Source organism: Callospermophilus lateralis, chromosome 7 (assembly GCF_048772815.1).
Source record: "Callospermophilus lateralis isolate mCalLat2 chromosome 7, mCalLat2.hap1, whole genome shotgun sequence".
Taxonomy (NCBI): Eukaryota; Metazoa; Chordata; class Mammalia; order Rodentia; family Sciuridae; genus Callospermophilus; species Callospermophilus lateralis.
The window spans coordinates 50140853-50163298 of NC_135311.1; the positions used below are offsets into that span (position 1 = coordinate 50140853).

At 32.9% G+C, this 22446-nt stretch overlaps 1 protein-coding gene across 2 annotated transcripts; it reads left to right on the forward strand.

The window, feature by feature from the left end:
• Positions 1–1438: 1438 nt before the first annotated feature.
• LOC143405021 (pancreatic alpha-amylase) lies at positions 1439–17114 on the forward strand. 2 transcript variants are annotated; one of them, XM_076863353.2, is made up of 11 exons: positions 1439–1652; positions 9850–10063; positions 10419–10565; positions 11382–11579; positions 12091–12321; positions 13164–13297; positions 14006–14128; positions 14225–14324; positions 15264–15382; positions 15482–15607; positions 16912–17114. In XM_076863353.2, the coding sequence occupies exons 2-11, from the start codon at positions 9896–9898 to the stop codon at positions 17099–17101; spliced, it is 1536 nt and encodes a 511-aa protein (XP_076719468.1). In that variant the 5' UTR covers positions 1439–1652; positions 9850–9895; the 3' UTR covers positions 17102–17114. The 2 variants fall into 2 exon arrangements, with proteins under 2 accessions (XP_076719468.1, XP_076719469.1); XM_076863354.2 differs by lacking the exon at positions 9850–10063 and having other exon boundaries at positions 1440–1652.
• The last annotated feature ends 5332 nt before the right edge of the window (positions 17115–22446 follow it).

Genomic DNA, 22446 nt, shown 5'->3' on the forward strand with positions numbered 1-22446 from the left:
AATACTTTGTCTGATTTTCATAACAACCAAACAAGCAAGAGTATAGGAAGAGCTCACTGAAGAGTTACACTACTTTGTCTTGAATTTCAGTCCAATATTTTCTACAATTTGACAATGAACAAATCATATGGCCTGCTTTTTTCAATGTCTCTGTTTTCTCATTTTAAAAATAGTGATAATCCCATTTGACAGTGTTATCCCATTCCTCAATATATGTCCAAAGGAGTCAATATTATCATATTACAGTGACATAGCCACATCAATGTTTATAGCAGCTCAATTCATGATGGCTAAGCTATGGAGACAAACTAGATGCCCTTCAACAGATGAACGGATAAAGAAAATGTGGCATATATACACAATGGAGTATGACTCAGTCATAAAGAGAATGACTTTATGTCATTTGCCAATAAATAGATGGAGCTAGAAACTATGATGCTAAGTGAAATAAGCCAATCCCCCCAAAATAAAGGTTAAATGTTTTCCCTGATATATGGAAGCTAACCCACAATAAGGGGTTGGAGTAGAAGTTCAGTGAATGAAGGGAAATGAAGGGAAGAGAGGGTAATAGGAAAAGGAAAGGCAGTGGAGTGAATCTGACATAACTTTCCTTTACATATATGAATATACCACAGTGAATCTCACCATGATACATATTGACAAGAAATTAATTAAAAAATAATTATTGGTAAATGGCAGATCAATCAGTAGAGGCAGCAGGTGGGAAGAGGGAAAGGGAAAAAGAGGTACTGGAGTATGAATTAGAACAAGTTATATTCTGTAATTGTATAATTATGTTAAAATGTATTCTACTGGTTACTTAAAAATGTAACTAAAAAGAGCCAATATAAAACTTTATTACAAATAGTGATAATCATAATTCAATCCTTCAGGGCTGGCTCGGGGTGTGGGGGTGGATCAAACTGATAAAGCATAGAATTAGAAAGCAACACTCAATACATATTGTTAATATCCTTAGAGGATTCTGTTCTTTCATCATTTTGATTAAAATACTACCACCCTCATTTCCAAAGTGAAGATCCTAATGAAATCTGTAGATATCAATTGATTATCCAAGGTTCACATTATAGATAGCAGAACTTAGACTTAAAATGAGGTTTCTTTTGTAGTCACTTTGTTTACATTCTAGTCTCACTTATTTTATTTAGCTAATTTGACCCAATTAGATGATGATACAATCTTTATGATTAATTTAGCAAAGGTTTTTTCTATGTATATTAGTTTAAGTGATTCAGGGGAAAAAAAAGATTAGTTGAGAGTGCAAGAGGACATTGTAGAAAAAGAAATTGAAACAACTGTGTAGGTATGGTGTAATCAGAAAAGGTTGCAGAACAGCAAATTTAACAGAGGAAAGACAGTGGTTGGCTCAGGAAGCAAGGATGAGGCCAATGCGGTGTCATTATGGAGATTGGATTACTGCTTGTACAAATTAGATTTGAAGAATTGGAACAGGGCTGTAGGATTGCATTGAGAAAGGAAGAGGTTTTGTAAAATTTATAAAATTCTACATCCAGCATTTCCTTCTTTTCTGCTGATCAGAAAAAAAAAAGCAAAACTGAGATTTTTGTCATTTCACAATTGAAAAACACTGAACTGTGGATTTGGGATATTGCTGATTTTAAGTTGACCTGGTAAGTGGGTTTTAATATTTTCTTGAGTTTAATATAAGTCCCCTCTCCCCTTCATCCACCCTTTTTGTCTTGAAATAGGTGGTTTCTGTCATATGGTTTGATATACAGTTCAGAGTTTCACAGTCTATTTTAGGTTTGCTGACAGCTCATGTTTCAGTGTCTAGCAGAATAAACTGTACTATTTATGTTGGAAATGTGACTGAGTGCTGGCTCAAAACATTTCTCTAATTTTAGAGATCTGGTAGGCAAATTTCATTATCTTTGCCTTCTTTATCTAACCTTCACGTGGGGCTTATCCTAAGCTTAGGTTTATTTTCTTTTTCCTCACTTCTGGTGGGGGCAACTGATGTGTGAAGGTTTCCTGTTTTGAGAAAATCTTACATAACACAATGTAAAATTCAAAGGAATTATGGCTTCTTTTCAATAAGAACAACTATCCACTTGATCAAGTTTTATAGTTAATAAAACTAACTAAAGCTTTAGTACATTAAAAAACTGGAAAAATAGAAAAAAATCAAAGTTGCAATACTTGGAGGTAGATATATGTGATAACATACCTTGCATAGATGTGACATTAAAAGTATGTCCTTTTTACAGCCTATAGAAGAATGAGAAATAAATTTCTATTGGTTATAAACTATAAAGTAAATAAAAATATTTCTATTGAATATTTTAATGATACTTCTATTAAATTTTTTTACTACAAAATACATAAATATGAGGTCTCTGGCTAATAACTGTAAATGACAAGAGTATGTAATTTGTCTCTTCAATTCCTTTGGATATTAAAAACTCCAGTAGCATTTAACACAGTTGTGAGACTACTTACAAGAGGTAGAAAGAATTTTGTGAGTAATTGATATTTGTATAAATAGACAGGAAGTTATAGAAATGTACAGGTTTCTTGGGAGTTATTACTCTTTTTTTAACATTTTAATAGAACTCTATCAATTTATGTAATTCTGGCTTTGGCATGACTCAAGTAGGGTTTAAGCTAAATGGATTAAGTGAAATCCCGAATTTTTGCTGGAGTCTTACCATTATATTGACATATATATAGCAGACATTAAATAAAATAACAATGTCTCATATAATATCTATTGGAAAAATATTTTAGAGAAAACTATGCACTGGATAATTTTCAGTTAGAATTTTCTTCATATCTGTGGATATGATTTTTTACAATTATTCATTTATATAATATTATTTTAATAGTACATATTTATTAGGTGTGGTATAATAATTTGACTCATGTATACAAGGTACAATGATCAAATCAGGGTAGTTAGCATTTCCAACTGTTGATGGGGTGTTATATTTCACAATAACCTAATAAATATGTTATGAATAACTAGAAGAGAAAACTTGAAAGTTTTAAACATAAAACAATGATAAGAAGATGGACACATTAAATATCCTGTTTTGATCAGTGCATATCATATATATATGAATCAAAAGTATCACAGTATATCCCATAAACATTGGGTATGTATATTGACTATAAATATCGACCTGAAAGATTGTTGATTTACTGTTAGGATATTATTAGATGCCCTGTTTTATGTATTTTATGTGTATGAATTTCTAGCCTTATTTCATATTTTTAAGGAATTTCCAAGTTATATCATTTGCTACCATGTATAGTAACAAGAGAGCTTTCGAATAGAGAGAAATTTCCTCTTTGTTGTGCAATGCAAAAAATAAACATACATGGTTAACAGAATTATTATTACTAACTTTGATAGGTTTTCTGAGGAAAATTCTTACAGGATAGCTATTCTAGGAAAATAGATACAACAAATATTGCAAATCCATATTGATTTTGTTTTTTATTCCAAAGCTATCCAGGATTTGATTGCAGATTTAATTTCACAAGGTAGCAACATATTTATTTATATGAAGCCTTCTCCTGTGGGGTTTAGAGATCTTCAGATTGCTTGTTTGAGGGGAAAATTAAGATTAAATGGGTCATAACTGCTTCCAGGTTGATGAAGGACCTGGAGCCCTCAAAAACAGGATAGCAATTCTCTTAAGATTGAGTGTCCTCTGCAATGTCCAAGGAGGCTAAGCTCTGTTACTTTGGATACCAGTGGTCAGAAATGCTCATGTCTCAATATTTCTCCAGCACTGACTTACCCCAGGATGCTGTGGAATGCAGCACCTTCACTGGTCACCAATCCCCATTTTGGTTTCAAGGCTCCATTGAACTAGTGAAAGGGTTATCAGTGTTTTGCTCCTGGGGATGCTCTGGCTGCATGTTTGAATCTTTGCTTTGCGGTGGACCATTCATCCTTGGTTGTAGCCCTCACTGTTCATAGTCATTGGAGCCTTGGATAAGTTGTTACTATGTTCATGAAAGCTGTTGCCATGCTGTGGAAGCTCTGACATTTTTAATACCTTAAGAACCAATCGTATGCCTCTTTGCCTCTACTGTCATGCCATTCATTCACAATAAGGAAGAAATAAGAGATCAGTCCATTTGTGGACAAACTTTCTCCCAATCACATGGTTATTTTAGTATTTAATTGTTGAGAGAAATTTGAGAGGAAATGTATTCAAGTAATCATAAGTCTGAGTGTTATATTATGATGAGATAATGGGGTTGTCTCCCAATTCACAAGGCTCACAGTATTACATATTTAAAGTTATGCACTTTTGCCTTTTGATTTATCAATATTTTAAAGATAATTTAGCTTTGACATTTCATCAAATTTGCTCTCCATTGGTTCTGTTATTAGTGTCCTGCTGTGTTTGGGGCACTTTCCTCCCTTGTTTTTTCATGTTGTCTATGTGTCTTCCTTTCTTGCAGTGTGAATCTGAGATATTACAGTTTCTTCCCTATATTCTTGTAGTACCTATACAGATTGTCTATACCTCACCATAATGTTGGGCTTCCAGACCCTGCTGGTGTCCCTCATTGAGTGCTACTGCTTCCTGGGTCTGAGTCCTGCTTCAGTGGATCTGGGTTGCTGGGCTTGACATCCCCTGGTAGTTTGCTCGTCAAAATGGGCAGTCCTATGCCAAAGGCTAGGCTCTAGTGGTATCTGCCCCACAGGGAAAGGGTGGACCAGGCCTTCTGTGCACCTGGGCCCCTCAGAGGTCCATGTGGGTGGATTTGGGCCACTGGGCTTGACCTCCCACAGTAGTCTGCTGGTTACAAGGGATGGTTCTGCGCCAAAGGCTAGTTTCTGGCTGTGTCTGCCCTGCTGGGAAAGGGGTGGGCCAGGCCTACTTGTGCACCTGGGCCCTGCAGAGGCCTGTGTAAGAAGATCTGGGCCTCTGGGCTTGACCTCCCCCAGTAGTCTGCTGTGAATATACTGTGTATACAAAGAGATATATGAAAAATTGTACTCTATATGTACAATAAGAATTGTAATGCATTTCACTGTCATATAAAATAAAAAATATTTAAAGAAGGAAAGATATAGAAAGAAAGAGCTGTGTGAAGGGGAAAAAGAGGGAATATAGAAAGGAAAGAAGAAAGGAAAAAGAAAAAAATTCAAAAAAATTAGAGATGGAAAATAATAAAGATGTCTTCTCATTCCCATATCTTATTCTTGGAGATACAGAAGTATTTCTGATAAGTAGAAAGAATTATTAGAAGTTGAAAAGTGTGGAAAGGAAAGAGAATGCCAAGTGATGAAAGAATGAAAGGTGAAAAGACAAATGAGTTTGTAACAATTTCAGTAGGACCAAGACTAAAAATAACAATGCTGTAATAACAATATCATAGCAAACAAGCTTACTGAGATTTTATCATGTTCATACACTAGGATAACAGCTTTACTTGCATTAACTTGTTTAATCATGATAATTTTATGACATAAGCATTACTTTATCTAGTTCATAGATAAGTTAAATATACAAAGGCCAATTTCCAGGGTTACACAACTGATAAATGGAAAGGTCAAGATTTAAAACTAGCTTGTCTTAATCTTTAGGTCATGTTCTGAACCATTACATTTTAGCATTTGTAACCTTGAATCAAGTGTGAAGTTAAAATTATTTCTCTCTCAACTCTTTAGAGCATCAGCTCTATATTATCACCAACTATATAATCCGTCTTCTCTTCTAATCTGATTCTAATTCTCAAGCACATCTAGTTAGTGTTTCGTAATCCTTGCAAATTTTCCTTTTTTGTTTGTTTTTGAAAAACTTTCTCTGGTAATGAAAGAGCTCTTTATTCTCTCCTTCCTATACCCTCTACCCCATCTTTTATATCAATTGATGGTATCTGTATTTTCAATATCTCTCTTGGTACATTGTCAGCTATCAAGGATCCAGTTTTCCAGACCAATAATTCAGACAGCCTGGACATTGTTTGGGGATAACATCTCTTCTGCTCAGAATCTCTGGTAAATCAGTAAATATATTGTGTGCCATTCCTCAAAATACCATTGCTTTATTGGAAACTCCCAAATTTCTCTGGTATTTTGCTTCTCACACCTATCTTTTAACTTGTTTTTTGTATTCCCATGTAGGTTTAAAAGTAGAAGCTCAAACTCAGGATTTAGTGTTCCTGTAACCAATCTATCTTTAAATTGCACTGAAAGTGACGTGGGCATTGCCATTTTCCACTCACCCAACCTTTAAATAACAAAGTCCCATTTAACTCCATTTTTTTCTCCACTGATGTCTATTTAGCTACCATTTCAATCTTCACCAGATTTATTGCATCTCTCTTCTCTGTATAATTAATTATTACTTAATAACAATATCTCATGTCTTATAATTGTATGGGTGGAACAGATGGCCCTTCTGCTGGCTCAGCTGTGGAGCATTATTCATCTACTGTTAGCTAGTGGGTCAAAAACTCAGATGATTGAAATGGCTAAGGACAACCAGACATCTTTACCTATCCATTCATTCCAACTCTGCACACAGCACAATAGACTCTGATTTTCATAAGATTAAGCCTCATGCAAGTCCTAATAAAATTTTTGTGTGTTCCATGTTGACTGACATTTCACTCTATAAGGCAAATCAAACATTGTGTAAATCAGTCCCATAGACTATATAGGAAGCGAGTCCACATAGGTATGGCCACTGGAAAATGTTATTCATCAGGTAGCCCTTATTGCAATAATCTGCAGTACTCTCCTAATTCTCATTCTTATTGCTATAATCCTAGTTCAGATTATCATGACTGCCTGTTCAATAATCTGCAGGACTTCTATTGTTTCTTCCCAGCTACTTGTGCCTTCTAATGCATCTGTTATACTTAAAAAGTTCTAATCAGGTTCCTTTCCTGTCTAAAGCAAACAATCAGTATCTTGGTATAGGCTTCCAAGAAAAGTGTTTCTTTCTTCTGACTTTGAGCATTCTCAATACATCTTTATCACCTTGATGTCCATGGTTCTCTTTTACCTGAATTTATGATTTTAAAGCATTTTTTTCCTCCTTGCCCTTACTCACATTTGATAATTCTATTTTTCTTACTAAAATGGTATTTTACCTGATCTTTTTTCATTAAAATCAAACTCATTCTTCGAATCAATTTCATCTTCCCCTATTCATGTCAGAAATTGCTTTTTGTGTCAATAAAATCTTAACACACTTTACTCATGACTCTCTTACCACAGTGATCTCACCCTTCACTTTACTATGGTTGGCTTTTGTGTGTGGCTGTATCCCTCCTCATACTTAACATATAAAATAATTCTACTAGGATCTGACATATCATGTATGTAATTTAACATTTTTAATGACCATTTGTAAAGAAGCAAAAAATGAACTGAGGTTATTTATGTTAATAATAGATTTTATTTATCTTAATTTCTCTCAGAATATTAATTCATCAAGTAAAAACAATTATTAATTTTCATGTTCTGGTTTTATATTAACTCTGAAATACAAAGTATATTTTATACTTAGAGTATATCTCTGTTCAAATTAGCAACATCTCAACTGCTCCATAGATAATTCTTGCTCGTGGCTTCTATAGTGACATTCCAACTTTAGAAATATGGAAGAAATGTTGATGTAACACAGAAAATGTCACTTCATAGTCAGACCTTTTATATTCTGCCCTGTCACTTACTACAGAAGTTTGGGCAAATTGCTCAGTCTCTCTGGGCCTTAGTTTCTTCATGTATATGAAATTTTTGAAAAGACAAGGGTTGAAGTATTACACAATTTCTGACATAGTATTCATTTATTTATAAAAGGAAGACATAACACACAGTAACCTCATTGTTTTGCAAGATATGGAACTTAGAGTATATGTTAGATAGCCATTTATTGAGCACATTAGACATACTAATCATTTGCTAGGTTCTAGGAATATTACATATGATGTCTGCCTTTTAAAAGCTTAGTCCAGAATGGTGAACATGTAAATATTTAATTATTTATAACACATTTACAATATAAATGATATGTATAATAATTTGAAAAGCTGTTACACAGCAGAGGAGTTATGAACTATGCCTAGGAATATGAGTGTAGGCTTTATGAAGATGTTGCTTCAACTCAGTATTTGCCAGGTACACAACAATGGTAGAAGAGGATCATAGGAAGAATACCAGGAGATATGAACTTACATGTAATTTAATTGTCCACTTGGTTGGTCCCAGGAAGGACCAAAGGAGAGTGCTGTGAATACTAGAGAAATAAATAGGTAATAATTGGAATAATAACTCTTTCCCAGAGATAGTACTTCCTCATTTTCCCTCATCTTGATAAATGATATCATTGCCAAATATCTATATCTTTAGTGTCTGCATTTCATAATTCTTTAGATTGAATATATTCACAAACCTTTAGATTGAATATATTCACAAACATCCTATCTATGCCCTAGTCAAAGTCACCCACTTCTTTCCTGGACTACTATAAAAAGCTTCTAACTTATCTTCCTTTTTTCATTCTTATACTCCAGTTTCTCATTTCCTCCAAGAGGCAATGATGATTTCCTTTTAAAGTACAGCATGCTCTTTCAGCTCTCCTTACAGCATCACTAGCTCTCTTTCTTGATTCATTCTAAGATCTGACCTACTTATCTATTTTCAATTCATTTGCTTTTCCATTTCTCACACATGCTTTAGCCTTGCTAACTTAAAAAAAAAGTTTCTCGAGTATTCCAAGCTTTTTTTGTCCATCAGTTTTTGCTTTCTCCTCTATCTAGATTGTTCTTTTTCTTGTCTTCAAATGACTACTTATATTTAATTCTTTAATTCACAGCTAAAATCATTCCCTTAGTAATGTTTCACTGACCATCCAGTCTGAAATACTCTGATAGTGATGTTACTCTCTATTTTATTATGCTGTTACTTCATAGTAGTTTTTATTGAAATCTGAAATTATTTATCATCACTGTTATTGTCATTACTGATATTATATTTACTTGCATATTTTGTTTTTCTTCCACTAGAATGTAAGCTCTCTTGGAATAGAAAAATGACTGTCTTGCTCATCATTATATCCCTTATATCATTCTTAATACTCTGCAAAGGAGAACACTCAATCCTTGTTGAAAGGATGAATAATATTTTCCCAAATATACTATTAATTAAGGAGGAAAAGGGTGTGCATTCTTTGATTTAGTGTTTTATTAGACATAAAAGATGTTTGGCTATGGGGATAAAATCATAACCACCACAAATTCTGCTATTCCAGCATAAATCCTACTATTCTAGCACAAAATATACTACTCTAGCCATGTTATTAAGCACTTGAATTGATGAGTGGGGGCATCCTAATTCTCTAATTCATGGGCATTTAAATTTCAAGTAGTTTTTAAAATTTTAATGCAGAAATGTAAATGACTAAAAATTGGTGTGGGGGAAGGAGGACAAGAAAATTAATGTATTGTTTCTTTTTGGAAATTGAAATATTACAAATATTGCAGATAAATAGTTCAAACAACATTTTGAGTATAAGTTGAGTTGTGTCTAATTGTAACTTTCTATTAGTGAAGCACATCAGAAATAAGATCTACTTCTAGCTAAATAATAAATGAATGAGGACTGTTTACATATGTCACATGCCAGATATTTGAAAAGACTAATATTCCTTTAATAAGAACAACATTAAGTTCTAAAAGGTCATTTAAGATTATTTTCTTGGGAGATTTTATGAATGTTCTTCACCTGTTGAGTTAACATTATTATCAATAATCTTTTTCACATTCCAGTGTTTGTACTCTAAATATTTATTCATGTTAACGTTTACTTTGTCAAATGTGCTCTTTTTACAGGAATATAAATAGTTGCTAGAAAGAACAGTGGCAGCTTCAGAGCAAAATGAAGTTCTTTTTGCTGCTTTCAGCCCTTGGGCTCTGTTGGGCTCAGTATTCCCCAAACACTCAACAGGGAAGGACCTCTATGGTCCACTTGTTTGAGTGGCGCTGGGTTGATATTGCTCAGGAATGTGAGCGATACTTAGCTCCCAATGGATTTGGAGGAGTTCAGGTAAAGATTGTTCACATCATAAATTGCAACATTTACTTGAGTTTATGATAAATGATATAGTAAAATGGCAATCCATTTCTGTGAATCTGAGATAATATTTTACTTCACATATAAGTCCTCTGAAACAGTTTTCTGAGGAAGAAAAAATTTAGTATTGGTGGCAACTTTATATTTTGCTTCAGGATAATAGCAAGACATATTTAATGGCATGTTAATATTTTAGAGTGATTATAAGGTACTGTAGCTGCATGTACAAAGATTCAGCAATAATTTTTGGTTATTAATTTGTTTTAGAGGTTTTAATGATATAAAATAATCTATAATTTGATACTTATTAAGATTGCTTTCTTTGTAGATCTCACCACCCAATGAAAATATTGTTGTTAACAACCCTTCAAGACCTTGGTGGGAAAGATACCAGCCAATTAGTTATAAAATATGCACAAGATCTGGAAATGAAAATGAGTTCAGAGACATGGTGACTAGGTGTAACAATGTTGGTGTAAGTGAATTTAAGTTTCCTATAAAATATTATATAGGAAGATAATTTCTTCTTTTTCTTTGTCTTCTTGAGCAGACAGTTTCTGGGACTTGATTTTTTAAAATTTTATTTCATACTTGAGCTGTAACTCAAAGGAACTATTGCTTTATGTTCAACCTTTATAAATCCTTATTTATGTGCCATTTATATACTAAAGAAAATACCATTTAGTTCAAAGAAGAGTTTATTTGTAAAGCAAGGCATCAACTTTAAACCTTTATAACTAAATACATTTCTTATTAAGTATTAGAAATTCCAATTACAATAATTGCTGTAATTTTTATGTGATTTATCTATAAGTAAATTCCTGAGTACTCTTCTCCATCATTTTTTTTAATAAAAAATAACCATTTTCTCTTTAGAGTGAGGAGTGTAATGATAGGCAATATCTATCTTCCTTTCTTCAGATCCTAAGCAGAGAGTAAAGGCTAATTGTTTCTTTTTCCTTGTGATCCACTGAAATTTCAAAAATTAATAATTTCTTCTGTCTCAACTGGTTGTTACCTCCTCAAAAATGACTTTCTTAATAATTATAATAGTTTCTGCTTTTCTCAATTCATCATTTATGTAAATATATGACCAGACAACTAGAATAGATATCACTCTTCATTTCACATTAGTTTCCTTTCATGCTTCACTTTTTAGTCTTATTGGAAAATGAAGTTATACAATAATAAAGAAATATTTTAGATTTTAATGAATACTCTGTAAAGTTCAATCAATAATGTATCAGATTTTTACCTAAAATCAAATTGAAACAAACCCTTTGCTTTTCAGGTCAGAATTTATGTGGATGCTGTAATTAATCATATGTGTGGTGAAGGGGGAGGTGCAGGAACAAGCAGTACTTGTGGAAGCTACTTCAATGCTGGAAATAGGGAGTTTCCAGCAGTCCCATACTCTGGTTGGGATTTTAATGATGGTAAATGTAAAACCTCAAGTGGCGGCATTGAAAGCTATAATGATGCTTATCAGGTAATTTTCTTTTGAAAATAATGATCTGAATAAAGATCTACCTATGCCTTTAATTATGCACATGTAACTTACTTAAACACTAATTTTAAACACTAGTTTAGATTCCTAGGTAAAATAAGTAACCATGACTGCATAAAAATAAAAAAACTCAATAATCCAAAGCATTCTGCAGTCATGATACTAGGTATAGAACTCAGTGATAGAATCCTTGCCTGGCATGTGTAAGGCACTGGGTTCACTCCTCAATCCCGGAAGGATAAATAGATAAATAGATTCCTCCAGTCAGCTAAAAAGCTCATCTACTCATCAACTCATTTTCTACCTTCTCCATTTTTATGCTAGAAAATATTTCAAAGTGCATCCACAGAATAATGCCAATATTCCCAAAGCCCAATTTAAAAAATGAATTTTGGAAATATATGTTGATGAATAAATGAATGAATAAATAATCAAATGGATTCTCAGGTGAAAGATGATATTTTAAAAAAACACAAAATTTTTACCTCAACAGGTCAGAGATTGTCGTCTGGTTGGTCTTCTTGATCTTGCCCTGGAGAAAGATTATGTGCGCACCCAAATTGCCAATTATATGAACCATCTCATTGATATTGGTGTAGCAGGGTTCAGACTGGATGCTTCTAAGCATATGTGGCCTGGAGACATAAAGGCAGTTTTGGATAAACTGCATAATCTAAACACAAAATGGTTCCCTGGAGGAAGCAGGCCTTTCATTTTCCAGGAGGTACATTCATCTATATATGTGCATAAAAACTATATCATCTCATTCACTAGAAAATAAATGGCAGATTTAATTCAATAAGAAATTTCTGTAGGTTAATGGCTGAGTCATTAATATACTGTAGTATTCTTAAAATTTTTATTCAGAAATAATACGTTTAATTCTAGAGGTAGAGGATGCTATCATTTATAAAGTACCTACAATTTGGCCATAACTATGGAATAAGTATGCATTTTATCAATTCATTAATTTGAAACATTAATTCAAAGTATGTTATTTGGAATTACAGGAAATTTATTTAGGCTACGAATTCCTGATATTTATTACATTCCAGAGACCATTGTACAAGACCAAAAATAATGTAGTTGTTGTTTAAGCCATTCTGAGTTTGGGTCTTCACTATACCACTACTGGCTAAGTTTTTAATCAAACTGATTTTCCTTTCTGTGAAAAAAAAATTTTTATGTAAAGAAAAGGACTAATGATAAAGTTTATGTTTTTGTTCTCTTTGAAAAATTAATTAGTAGTTAATGAATTAGTAATTACCAAGCATTGATAAATTTTGATAAGAGAGTAAGTTCTATGATAGTGTGAGCTATTGTTTTTATAATTTATGTGCAACACTAAATGAGATCAAGATTTTCCCAGGTTACCTTGTCAAGAGATTTCTTTCAATGTTGTGACATATATTTTATCAAAACAAAATAAGAATCTCAGTGTGATGAAAGCAGTTTTAAGCATTTCAAATAACAAATGTTTTAAGGCTATTTGATATTAATTTTTTCATTAAAATACTTTAAAAGTTTTCTACATTAAATTTATATTTTCCACTGTATTTAAACCAGGTGATTGATCTGGGTGGTGAGGCAATTAAAAGTAGTGAGTACTTTGGAAATGGCCGTGTGACAGAATTCAAGTATGGTGCAAAACTGGGCACAGTTATTCGCAGGTGGAATGGAGAGAAGATGGCTTACTTAAAGTAAATATAATTTGTCGTTTATAGTATTTTACAGATCTATTAGACATACTACTCCAGTATGAGTTATTGTCTTAGAACCTTCTTAGATAATCAAGTAGATTATTAATAAATGTTATTCTTCCTCAAACCACAATTAATCATCTTTTTAATTTAGAATATCAGTCACAAGGAAGTATTCTGGAAACCAAAACATCACCTAAATATTTTCATCTATCTTTTATTTGAGTACACTATATTTGAGTTATATTTCTTGTTAAAGCCAGGTTATTTTTAAGAGGATGCTACCATTTATAAAGTGACTACAATTTGGCCATAACTATGGAATAAGTATGCATTTTCTCAACTCATTAATTTGAAATATTAAGGTGTTCATGCTACAAGAATAAAGTGTTGAAGCCTCATTTTAACCAAGTTTGTCTTTCTGTATAATATGATATGAATATTACCCTTTCAGAAATCCACATAACATGCATATATTGAAACCTTTAAAAGAAACTTTTGTATGACAAAAATCTTACTTATGAAAGGATACAAGGAATCCTACATATATACAAACACATAATGAATTTATAGATTTGTTAATTAAAAAAACACTAAATTCTATGGAATAATTAGAGAGTTTATCTAATTATGCTATATAAAAAAGATGCAGATTTAGGTTACTCTAAACCTATTGTAAAAGAATGAAAATATTTATTTTTTTAATAGGAACTGGGGAGAAGGTTGGGGTTTCATGCCCTCAGACAGAGCTCTAGTCTTTGTGGATAACCATGATAACCAACGAGGACATGGAGCTGGAGGATCATCCATTCTTACATTCTGGGATGCAAGGTAGGAGAAAAACCTCTCTACATGTCTTTAACTCACCTTTTAATGAGAGTAATAATATTCTATTCCTCTATTGTAATATATTTTTATAACTTTCAGGCTGTATAAAATGGCAGTTGGATTTATGCTTGCTCATCCTTATGGATTTACACGAGTAATGTCAAGCTACCGTTGGCAAAGAAACTTTGTGAATGGACAAGTAAGTTTTGAATTTGTTCAAAATATCTTTTTCTTAAGAAAGAAGTAGGTAATTTTGTTTTAATTTCTCATGAGGTTGTTGCATTCAATATTTATTCATCAAGTATTTATTTAAATGGAAACAATGCTGATCTCTGATTTTTGTAATGGAAAGGATATTAAATACATAAAATTTATGCTCTCTTTTTTCAAAGAGTATGAAAACTGTTCAGTAATAGGACAGATATCCACACACTAAGAAAAGAAACTTATGAAAAAGAAGAAATTACAAGGTATAAAATATATACTTATCATAAGTACCCAATTTCATTGAGTTGGTATGAAGATTACACATGCTAAAACTTATCAAGAACTTAAATCAGTTCCTGCATTTGCTATAAGAAATATGAATATTGTGAAAATATTTTTTAAGAATTTTTATGGAATGTAAAGAAATGGTTCAGCTGAGCTGAAGTTAAATGAGGAAAATATCTTAAAAGATGAATGAAATATGATATTCATTAAAGAATAAAAAAATTAAAGACCACTTCAGGATAAGTAAGAATGAGAAAAATATCGGGGATATAGTAAAATCATTAATCCAAATATCAATTTCAAAACTGAACTGAGAAATAAATTATGAAGATCCTTTAAACATTAAGTGAGGGTTTTCTTTTTAAACTGAAGATTTCAGAAGTAGCATCATTACAGAGACTTGATATCTAAAATAAATCCCTTTCCTATAATTCGAACAGATACCTAGAGAACCCAGAATTTACAGAGACGATAAAAACTCAGTAAAGGTCTATAAAAATACTGTACATGATATATTCCAAATAAAGACACTGCAGAGACAAGTAGCAGGACCAATTAATTGAGAGGTGTAATGAAGGAAGAAAAAGTTGTGTGTGTGTGTGTGTGTGTGTGTGTGTGTTAAAAATCTGCTTTTGTTTAAATTAAGGATGTTAATGATTGGATTGGACCACCAAATAATAATGGAGTGATCAAAGAAGTAACTATTAATCCAGACACTACTTGTGGCAATGACTGGGTCTGTGAACATCGATGGCGCCAAATAAGGTAAGAGTAATACATATCCTCTAACACTTTCCTTAACATTTTACTTTAAAATGTTTGAGTTTAAGAATGTCGACATTTTGTATGATCCTGTGCTTTTAGAAACATGGTTATTTTCCGAAATGTGGTTGATGGCCAGCCTTTTCAAAACTGGTGGGATAATGGTAGCAACCAAGTGGCCTTTGGAAGAGGAAACAAAGGATTCATTGTCTTTAATAATGATGACTGGTAAGTGAAAATCAATTTTAAATAATTTTTACACTGTTATGTTCTAGTTTTATTCTATTCCTGTCCATTTACTTTTTTTCATATCTTGAAAATCCTTTAAGTCAGGGAATTAAGAAAATAAGAAATCAGAAAAGTAAAGAAGAAAAATGATGATAGCATTTATTCCCCCCCCCCCATTTTTATAAGGGTCTTTGTTTTAACTGGAGCTTTCTTATGCATCCATGCAATACTGTGTACTAAATATTATGCACATTATGCTAATATTACATGAGCCACTAAATATACCAACAGTTAATGTAAGGATGGCAAAAGTCTCTAAAAGAACATGGCTTTCAGTCTCAATCTTAGTATTGGAATATCTTTTTTAGCTCTGTATCTCAACTACTCCACTATCTGCTCCTTTGCTATATATTCTTCACTTCCTACCTCTCAGGGACAAGTACTACTTTAAAGTGTATGTGTTAGAAATGTATCTTATGGCCAATGATATTCCCACTAGAATTTTTTTAGTTTTACTTCTAAAGCTTCTCATTGCTGGCCTTTCTTTAGTGATACTGATAGCCTATTCTTATAGTCTAATGAGTCTTTCATATGGAGAACTACAGCCAGAAGAACTCTGCCAGCTGTGGAATGTCTCAGTCCCACCCCAACTTCTGCTCATGTTTAGCTCAGGTTAGGCTAAAATTACATTTAATTGGTCAAAAATAAATAAATAAGTAATGTGTCTTTCTTATTCTTCCAAAAGAGCCTATGGCTAATTCTTTAATTTCTGTGTTCTCTTCATAGAAGAACTGAAATAAATTTATACAAGATAGTTTTCTCTTCCAAGATATATACTTCTTCATAAAAATGCTAGAATATTTTTACTTCTAATTCTAATGATTTTTGGTCTCTTGAAAAAATACTTTTTGAAGAAAAATTCCAATTTTAATTCTTTAAAGCAATAAGTATTTTTATAAATTCACAAAAAGCAAATAGAAAATATTTATGTTTACCACAGGCAGTACTTTTATCTAAAGGTAGCAATTCCTGTAGATCTTCACTGCCATTCTTCAACCTTTATGGTCTGGTAATAGTCACCACTGACTAGGAATAGGTAGGTATTCTGTATGATTACATTGTACTGAGAGTGCTGTTCACATCCACTGGAAAGGTCTCTGTGTTTCCATTTTCTTCTTATTGAGACCTTGACTGCTTAAAATTTTATGGCACAAAACTAAGCTGTTTATTTACTTTGGAGAGAATCTGAATTATTATATTTGACAGTAATGAATTTAAGTTAAATATCAAATTTTGTTTTATAGGTCATTGTCAACAACTTTGCAAACTGGTCTTCCTGGTGGCACATATTGTGATGTCATTTCTGGAGATAAAATTAATGGAAATTGCACAGGAATTAAAGTCTATGTTTCCAGTGATGGCAAGGCTCAGATTTCTATTAGTAACTCTGCTGAAGACCCATTCATTGCAATTCATGCTGATTCAAAGTTGTAAAATTTAAATTAAATGCATATACACAGCATTATCAAGTGTCTTTTTATTGTAAATACATTAGTTTCCATAATCCTTTAAATTTTATTATAATTTTATTATAATATGTATATCATCAACTTGAAAAGGTCAAGCATTAAAAAATCGCATTACTTATATGTATAATTATAAGAAAACTACAGGCAAGGTGTTATTGTTTTAGAAGACACACTTTAACCTGCCTATCAAGGGAATTTCTAAGAACTCAGAAAGGCATTTTGACAAATACATTTATTGTCATGACACCATTTTTCTACTATGTATCTCTTATTTCTGAGATATAGTCTGAAAGTCTGTCTACGATTTAGAGATATAGTCTGAAATTCTGTCTGTAATTCTCTCACAGAATCTTTCTGTCAATTAGAAAGAGCTGGTTTAATTGTGATTCACATACTGAGATAGCTCAATTGGATGGTTTTCACAATACAGAAATGCTTTTATAATTTACAGTTAAAAATAGAAGAGACTGGGGCTGCAGTTGTGGATCAGTGGTAGAACACTTGCCTAGCATGTGTGAGGCACTGGGTTCATTTCTCAGCATCACATATAAATAAATGAATAAAATAAAGGTCCCCCAACATCTAAAAAAATAGTTAAAAAAATAGAAGGGACTTCAATTACATAGTCTATAATTTTTAATATTATTGAGCCTACAGGAATATTCTACTCCTTTCCCTATAGTCTTGTCTCTCATTTTCTTTTTTTAATTGTTTTTTTTAACTATAGTTGAACACAATGCCTTTTTATTTTACTTATATATTTTCATGTGGTGCTAAGGATCGAACCCATCACCTCGCACATGCTAGGCGTCACGCCTAGCATGTGCGAGGTGATGGGTTGTGGTTCACTACCACTGAACCACAACCCCTGTCTGCCCTCCTCTCATTTTCTTTCAGTGGTTTTGACTTGCTGTCACATGGCTTTTCATTCTTGCTCCAACCTCTAATATGGATATTCAGTTAAGGCTTTCATTTCACTGTATTCTCCAGATTTTCTTTATAATCCTCTAGTTGTTTATTCCCCGTTATCTAAAATTTTAACTTAGAATTTCTTATGGCACTCACCTAGATCTTTGTATAACTCAGTTGTTTTATAATGCTTAAGTGAGAAGATAGAAAAAATAAATTGAAAACTCTTCTTTTCACCTATAAATTTATCTGTCTCTGCCATGAAACAGATTTATAGTGCATTAGTTACAACTTCAGTCCAATTTATCTTGGGCTCCAATTTTCTAGAATTTTTGTGACTTTTATGATACAGCTCTCTCTCTCTCTCTCTCTCTCTCTCTCTCTCTCTCTGTCTCACATACACACACACACACACACACACACACACACACACAAGAATTTTCATGAAGCAGGTTATTTATTTACAGAGAGGCAGCAAGGAACAACAGACACCTAGCATAGCCATTCTCCCAAGGCTCAGGAAAGCTGCACAGGGTAGATGCAGTCAAATATTCCTCATTTGTTCCAAAGCAGAGGGCAAAAGGAAGCCTTCCCTAGACTAATAATCCAGGATTCACAAGATTTTCTGGGCTAAAGTGTAGAAGGACATCTGGTTCTTGGAGGGACAAAAGCACCTTGGGCTGTCATTTCGAATTCCCATTCCTTCTTATTTCAGGATGCTGTATTTCAGCCCATTTCTACAGTTATTCTTGAGAACTAAAAAGGTAAAATGAAGATCAACTGGCTTGGTCCACACAGCATTGGAGAATAGTCATTTATTTGCACATAGGATTTTCTCTCTCATGATAAAAACTGAAAAACATACCACATTCTACCAAAGGTCATTGTATCCACTTTTGTCAATGGTCTTGCCATTTTTAACCTCTCTGTTGTAGCCATCTTTTTCTTCCTACCTCATTAGTCCCCTTAGATTATATGCACTATAGTCTTTCTACTAAAATAATGCATAATATTAGCCAGGCCCAGTAGTGTACATCCATAATCCCAACTACTTGGAAGTTAAGGCAGAAAGACCAAAATGTCCATATCAGTTTAGGCAATTTAGCAAGACCTTATCTCAAAAGCAGCTGAGGATGTAGCCCAGTGGGAGAGTACTTGCTGAGCATGCACAAGACCCTTGGTTCAATTCCAGTAGTACAAAAATAAAATGGATAACGAAATAAGTCCATTCTTTGGTTTTATATGGTTTGTCTTCCAAGTGTCATGTTTTGGTCTTGGTCCCCATTTGGTGATGTGAGGGACAATGGGACCTTCATGTGGTGAAACCTAGTCAGAATTGGTTAGGTCATTTAGGGTGCTATCCCCTAAGGGATTAAGGAAGTTCTGTGGAAACTTTTTTAGTTCCCAAGAATGAGTTGTTGCAAAAGAGTAAGTCTGACTCCTAAATCCCTCTCTGGCTTCTTGTCTCACTATGTGATCCCTTTATACGTGTTCCCACTATGATACCATTCACAATGAGACCCTCTCCAGAGACTAAACAAATAGGACCACCCAATCTTGGTCTCTTGGTATCTAAAACTGAAAATAAATAAACCTCTTTTGTATGTTTTTATGTTTTCCACAGTATCAACATAATTTCTCATCTCTCCAATGACTATTTTCCATCATCAATACATTCACCTTATTTTGTCATTCCTGTATCAGCTTTAATATTTATGATATCTGTCTTATGTACTTCTCTATTCTTATTGTATTCTACTTCAAATTCATAATCAATATGGTGGATCACTCTTTCTTCCTTTTCTACCATACTCTTTTATGGTATTCTTTTGTATCACTGATCACTATTTTTAAATTTTTATTTGTTTTTTTTTTAGTTACACATGACCATAGAATGTGTTTTGTCACTGACCACTTTTTTAAAGTTCTTTTTAATGAATAATCTTTTTATGTTTTACAAAAGCCTCATTTTTGTCTAATTCTCTTTTTAATCCTACCTTATCCAGATGATTCCAATCATTTCCATGGATTTAAAGCAAATCCCTTTGTTTAATACCTATATCACCAAATGCAGAACGTTTCTTGAACTTTAGCTCACATTTCCAGTAGGTGCTATATTTATATAAATTAAAGGAAAATATAAACCTTTATACTTAAATCTCTTAAATTTGTATTGTGCTTAGAATAAAATTTCAATCACAGTATTTTACAAAACCAAAGAAACTAGCTCTCCAAGCTCAACTCTTATTTTTCACCTTAGCACTCCCATACCTTAAATTCTTCTGGCCTTTCTCCATTTTCTTGACTATGCCATATTATTTTTCATTTTGAGGATTTTGTTTAATATCCTCCCTTCTTTACTTTTGGAATGCTCTTAAACCATTATGGCTGGCTTTGATCCTTTATAAATACTCCCTAACTCAGTGATTATCATTATCATTTATTCAATTCTTCAATCCAGAAATCTATGTTGCGTCTTTGAAATTCCCCATTATGTCTCTCAGAACTAATCAAGCACCAAATTCTTTAGATTTTGCCTTCTAAATATTTCTTGACTGTGTTCTTTTTTCTCTCTCTCTACTGCCACTATCTTGTCATTCTTTTCTTAAATGTCCCAAACCTGCTATTTTATGTTCTTCAATATGTGCAAAAAGCCACAATGAATTGAAAGCCTGAATCACTACAGTTTATTTATGACAATTGCTAGTAATTACAGATCCATGGGTTATTAATATTGAAGATTAAACTTTACCTCAGTTGCAGAGGGGAAGAAGAACTTTATGTGGACATAAGCTAGTAAACTTCAAAAAGAATATTTCAAAGGGATTCTATGATGGCATAACTAACTATGTTTCTACAAGGGGATATATTGTACAGAGGCTAAATAGATTGTCCAGGAGAGTAAAACATTACTAAAGTCTAAAGTATATGCAGATGCTTAAGTCAAGTCCTTGATAAACAGATTAACTCCATTTAAGGCATTCTTCCAAAAGAAGTTTGTATAGTAGCTGAAATTTTTACTCATAGTATCCCTTTAATGGAATTCTTTTATTTATCAAGGTCTTAACTCCAGCATCTGCATCTACTTAGCCCTTCCTCCAACCACATGGTCCTCCACCATACAACCAAGGTGATTTTCAAATTGGAAAACCATAACCATCACCACTACAATGTTTCCAAATCTCATTAATGAATTTTTTACTTTGCATAGGATAAAAGGCCAAAAATCTAACTAGACTATTAAGCCTGCATTTCAAGCCTCGCCTCAAAATATTTCTTATCTTCAGCTTCTGTTTTTTTTAGCAAAGCTAACCCTTTAGTTATTTGAACTTAACAAACCTCACTTAGCTTCTTAAGTTCAATACAAGAAACATTCTAGGTCGGGGCCGATGGTGCACGCCTGTAATTCCAGTGGTGTGGGAGGCAGAGGAAGGGGGATCAGGAGTTCAAACCGAGCTTTAGCAAAAGCGAGGTGCTAAGCAACTCATTGAGACCCTGTCACTAAATAAAATACAAAAATAGGGCTGGGATGTGGCTCAGTGGCCAAGTGCTCCTGAGTTCAATCCCAGTACCCAACCCCTTGCAAAAAAAAAAAAAATTATTTTCCTTCTACTTGGGATATTCCTTACCTCTTCTCCTAATAAACTTCTATTCATGGTTCAAATTTTGGTTCAATGGCTGACCTATGAATTAGGTCAGATCCCATGATTTCTTTCATGATGCCCATATCATCCTTCTTATTACTCATTAGTATTATGGAAAATGCCTATTTTGCTCTTTATTGAATCGTTATTCTCAGTATAACATCCTGAAGCTATAATGTATGAATTCAATAAGTATTTGTAAAATGAATTGACATATTGATTTGCTTAGTACCTTGCTTTTGCTGAGGCTGGCTTTGAACTTGTGATCCGCTTGCTGCAACCTCCTGAGCTGCTGGGATTACAGGCATGTGCCATCATTTCCAGCTCAATTTTTCTTTTTAAGAAACTAAAAATGGAAGACTAAATTAAATTCTCAGAGCAAGTAGAAGGGAAAACATAAAACAAAACTTGAATCACTGAACTTAAACATGAAACAGTATGGTAAAATAAATTGTGTAAACAATAGCTAATTCCAGTAAATGACCAGTGAAATTCAAAAAGTTATTGCTAGATTAACAAGAAAAGATGAATGACAAATGACAAGAGTAGAAGTTTATCATTGATGAAGGTTATCATTAAATCCCCAAATTCTAAGTAGGTACTAATGGAACATTTTGAATAATTTATCTCCACAAACTTGATTAAAAGAACAATATCACGAAGATCACAAACTGCTGCCTTTTTAAAAAGTAGGTTACCTGAATCCTATGTATGTTTAAGAAATTTTCCTTAGTAGATAAGTTTTCACATACAGAAA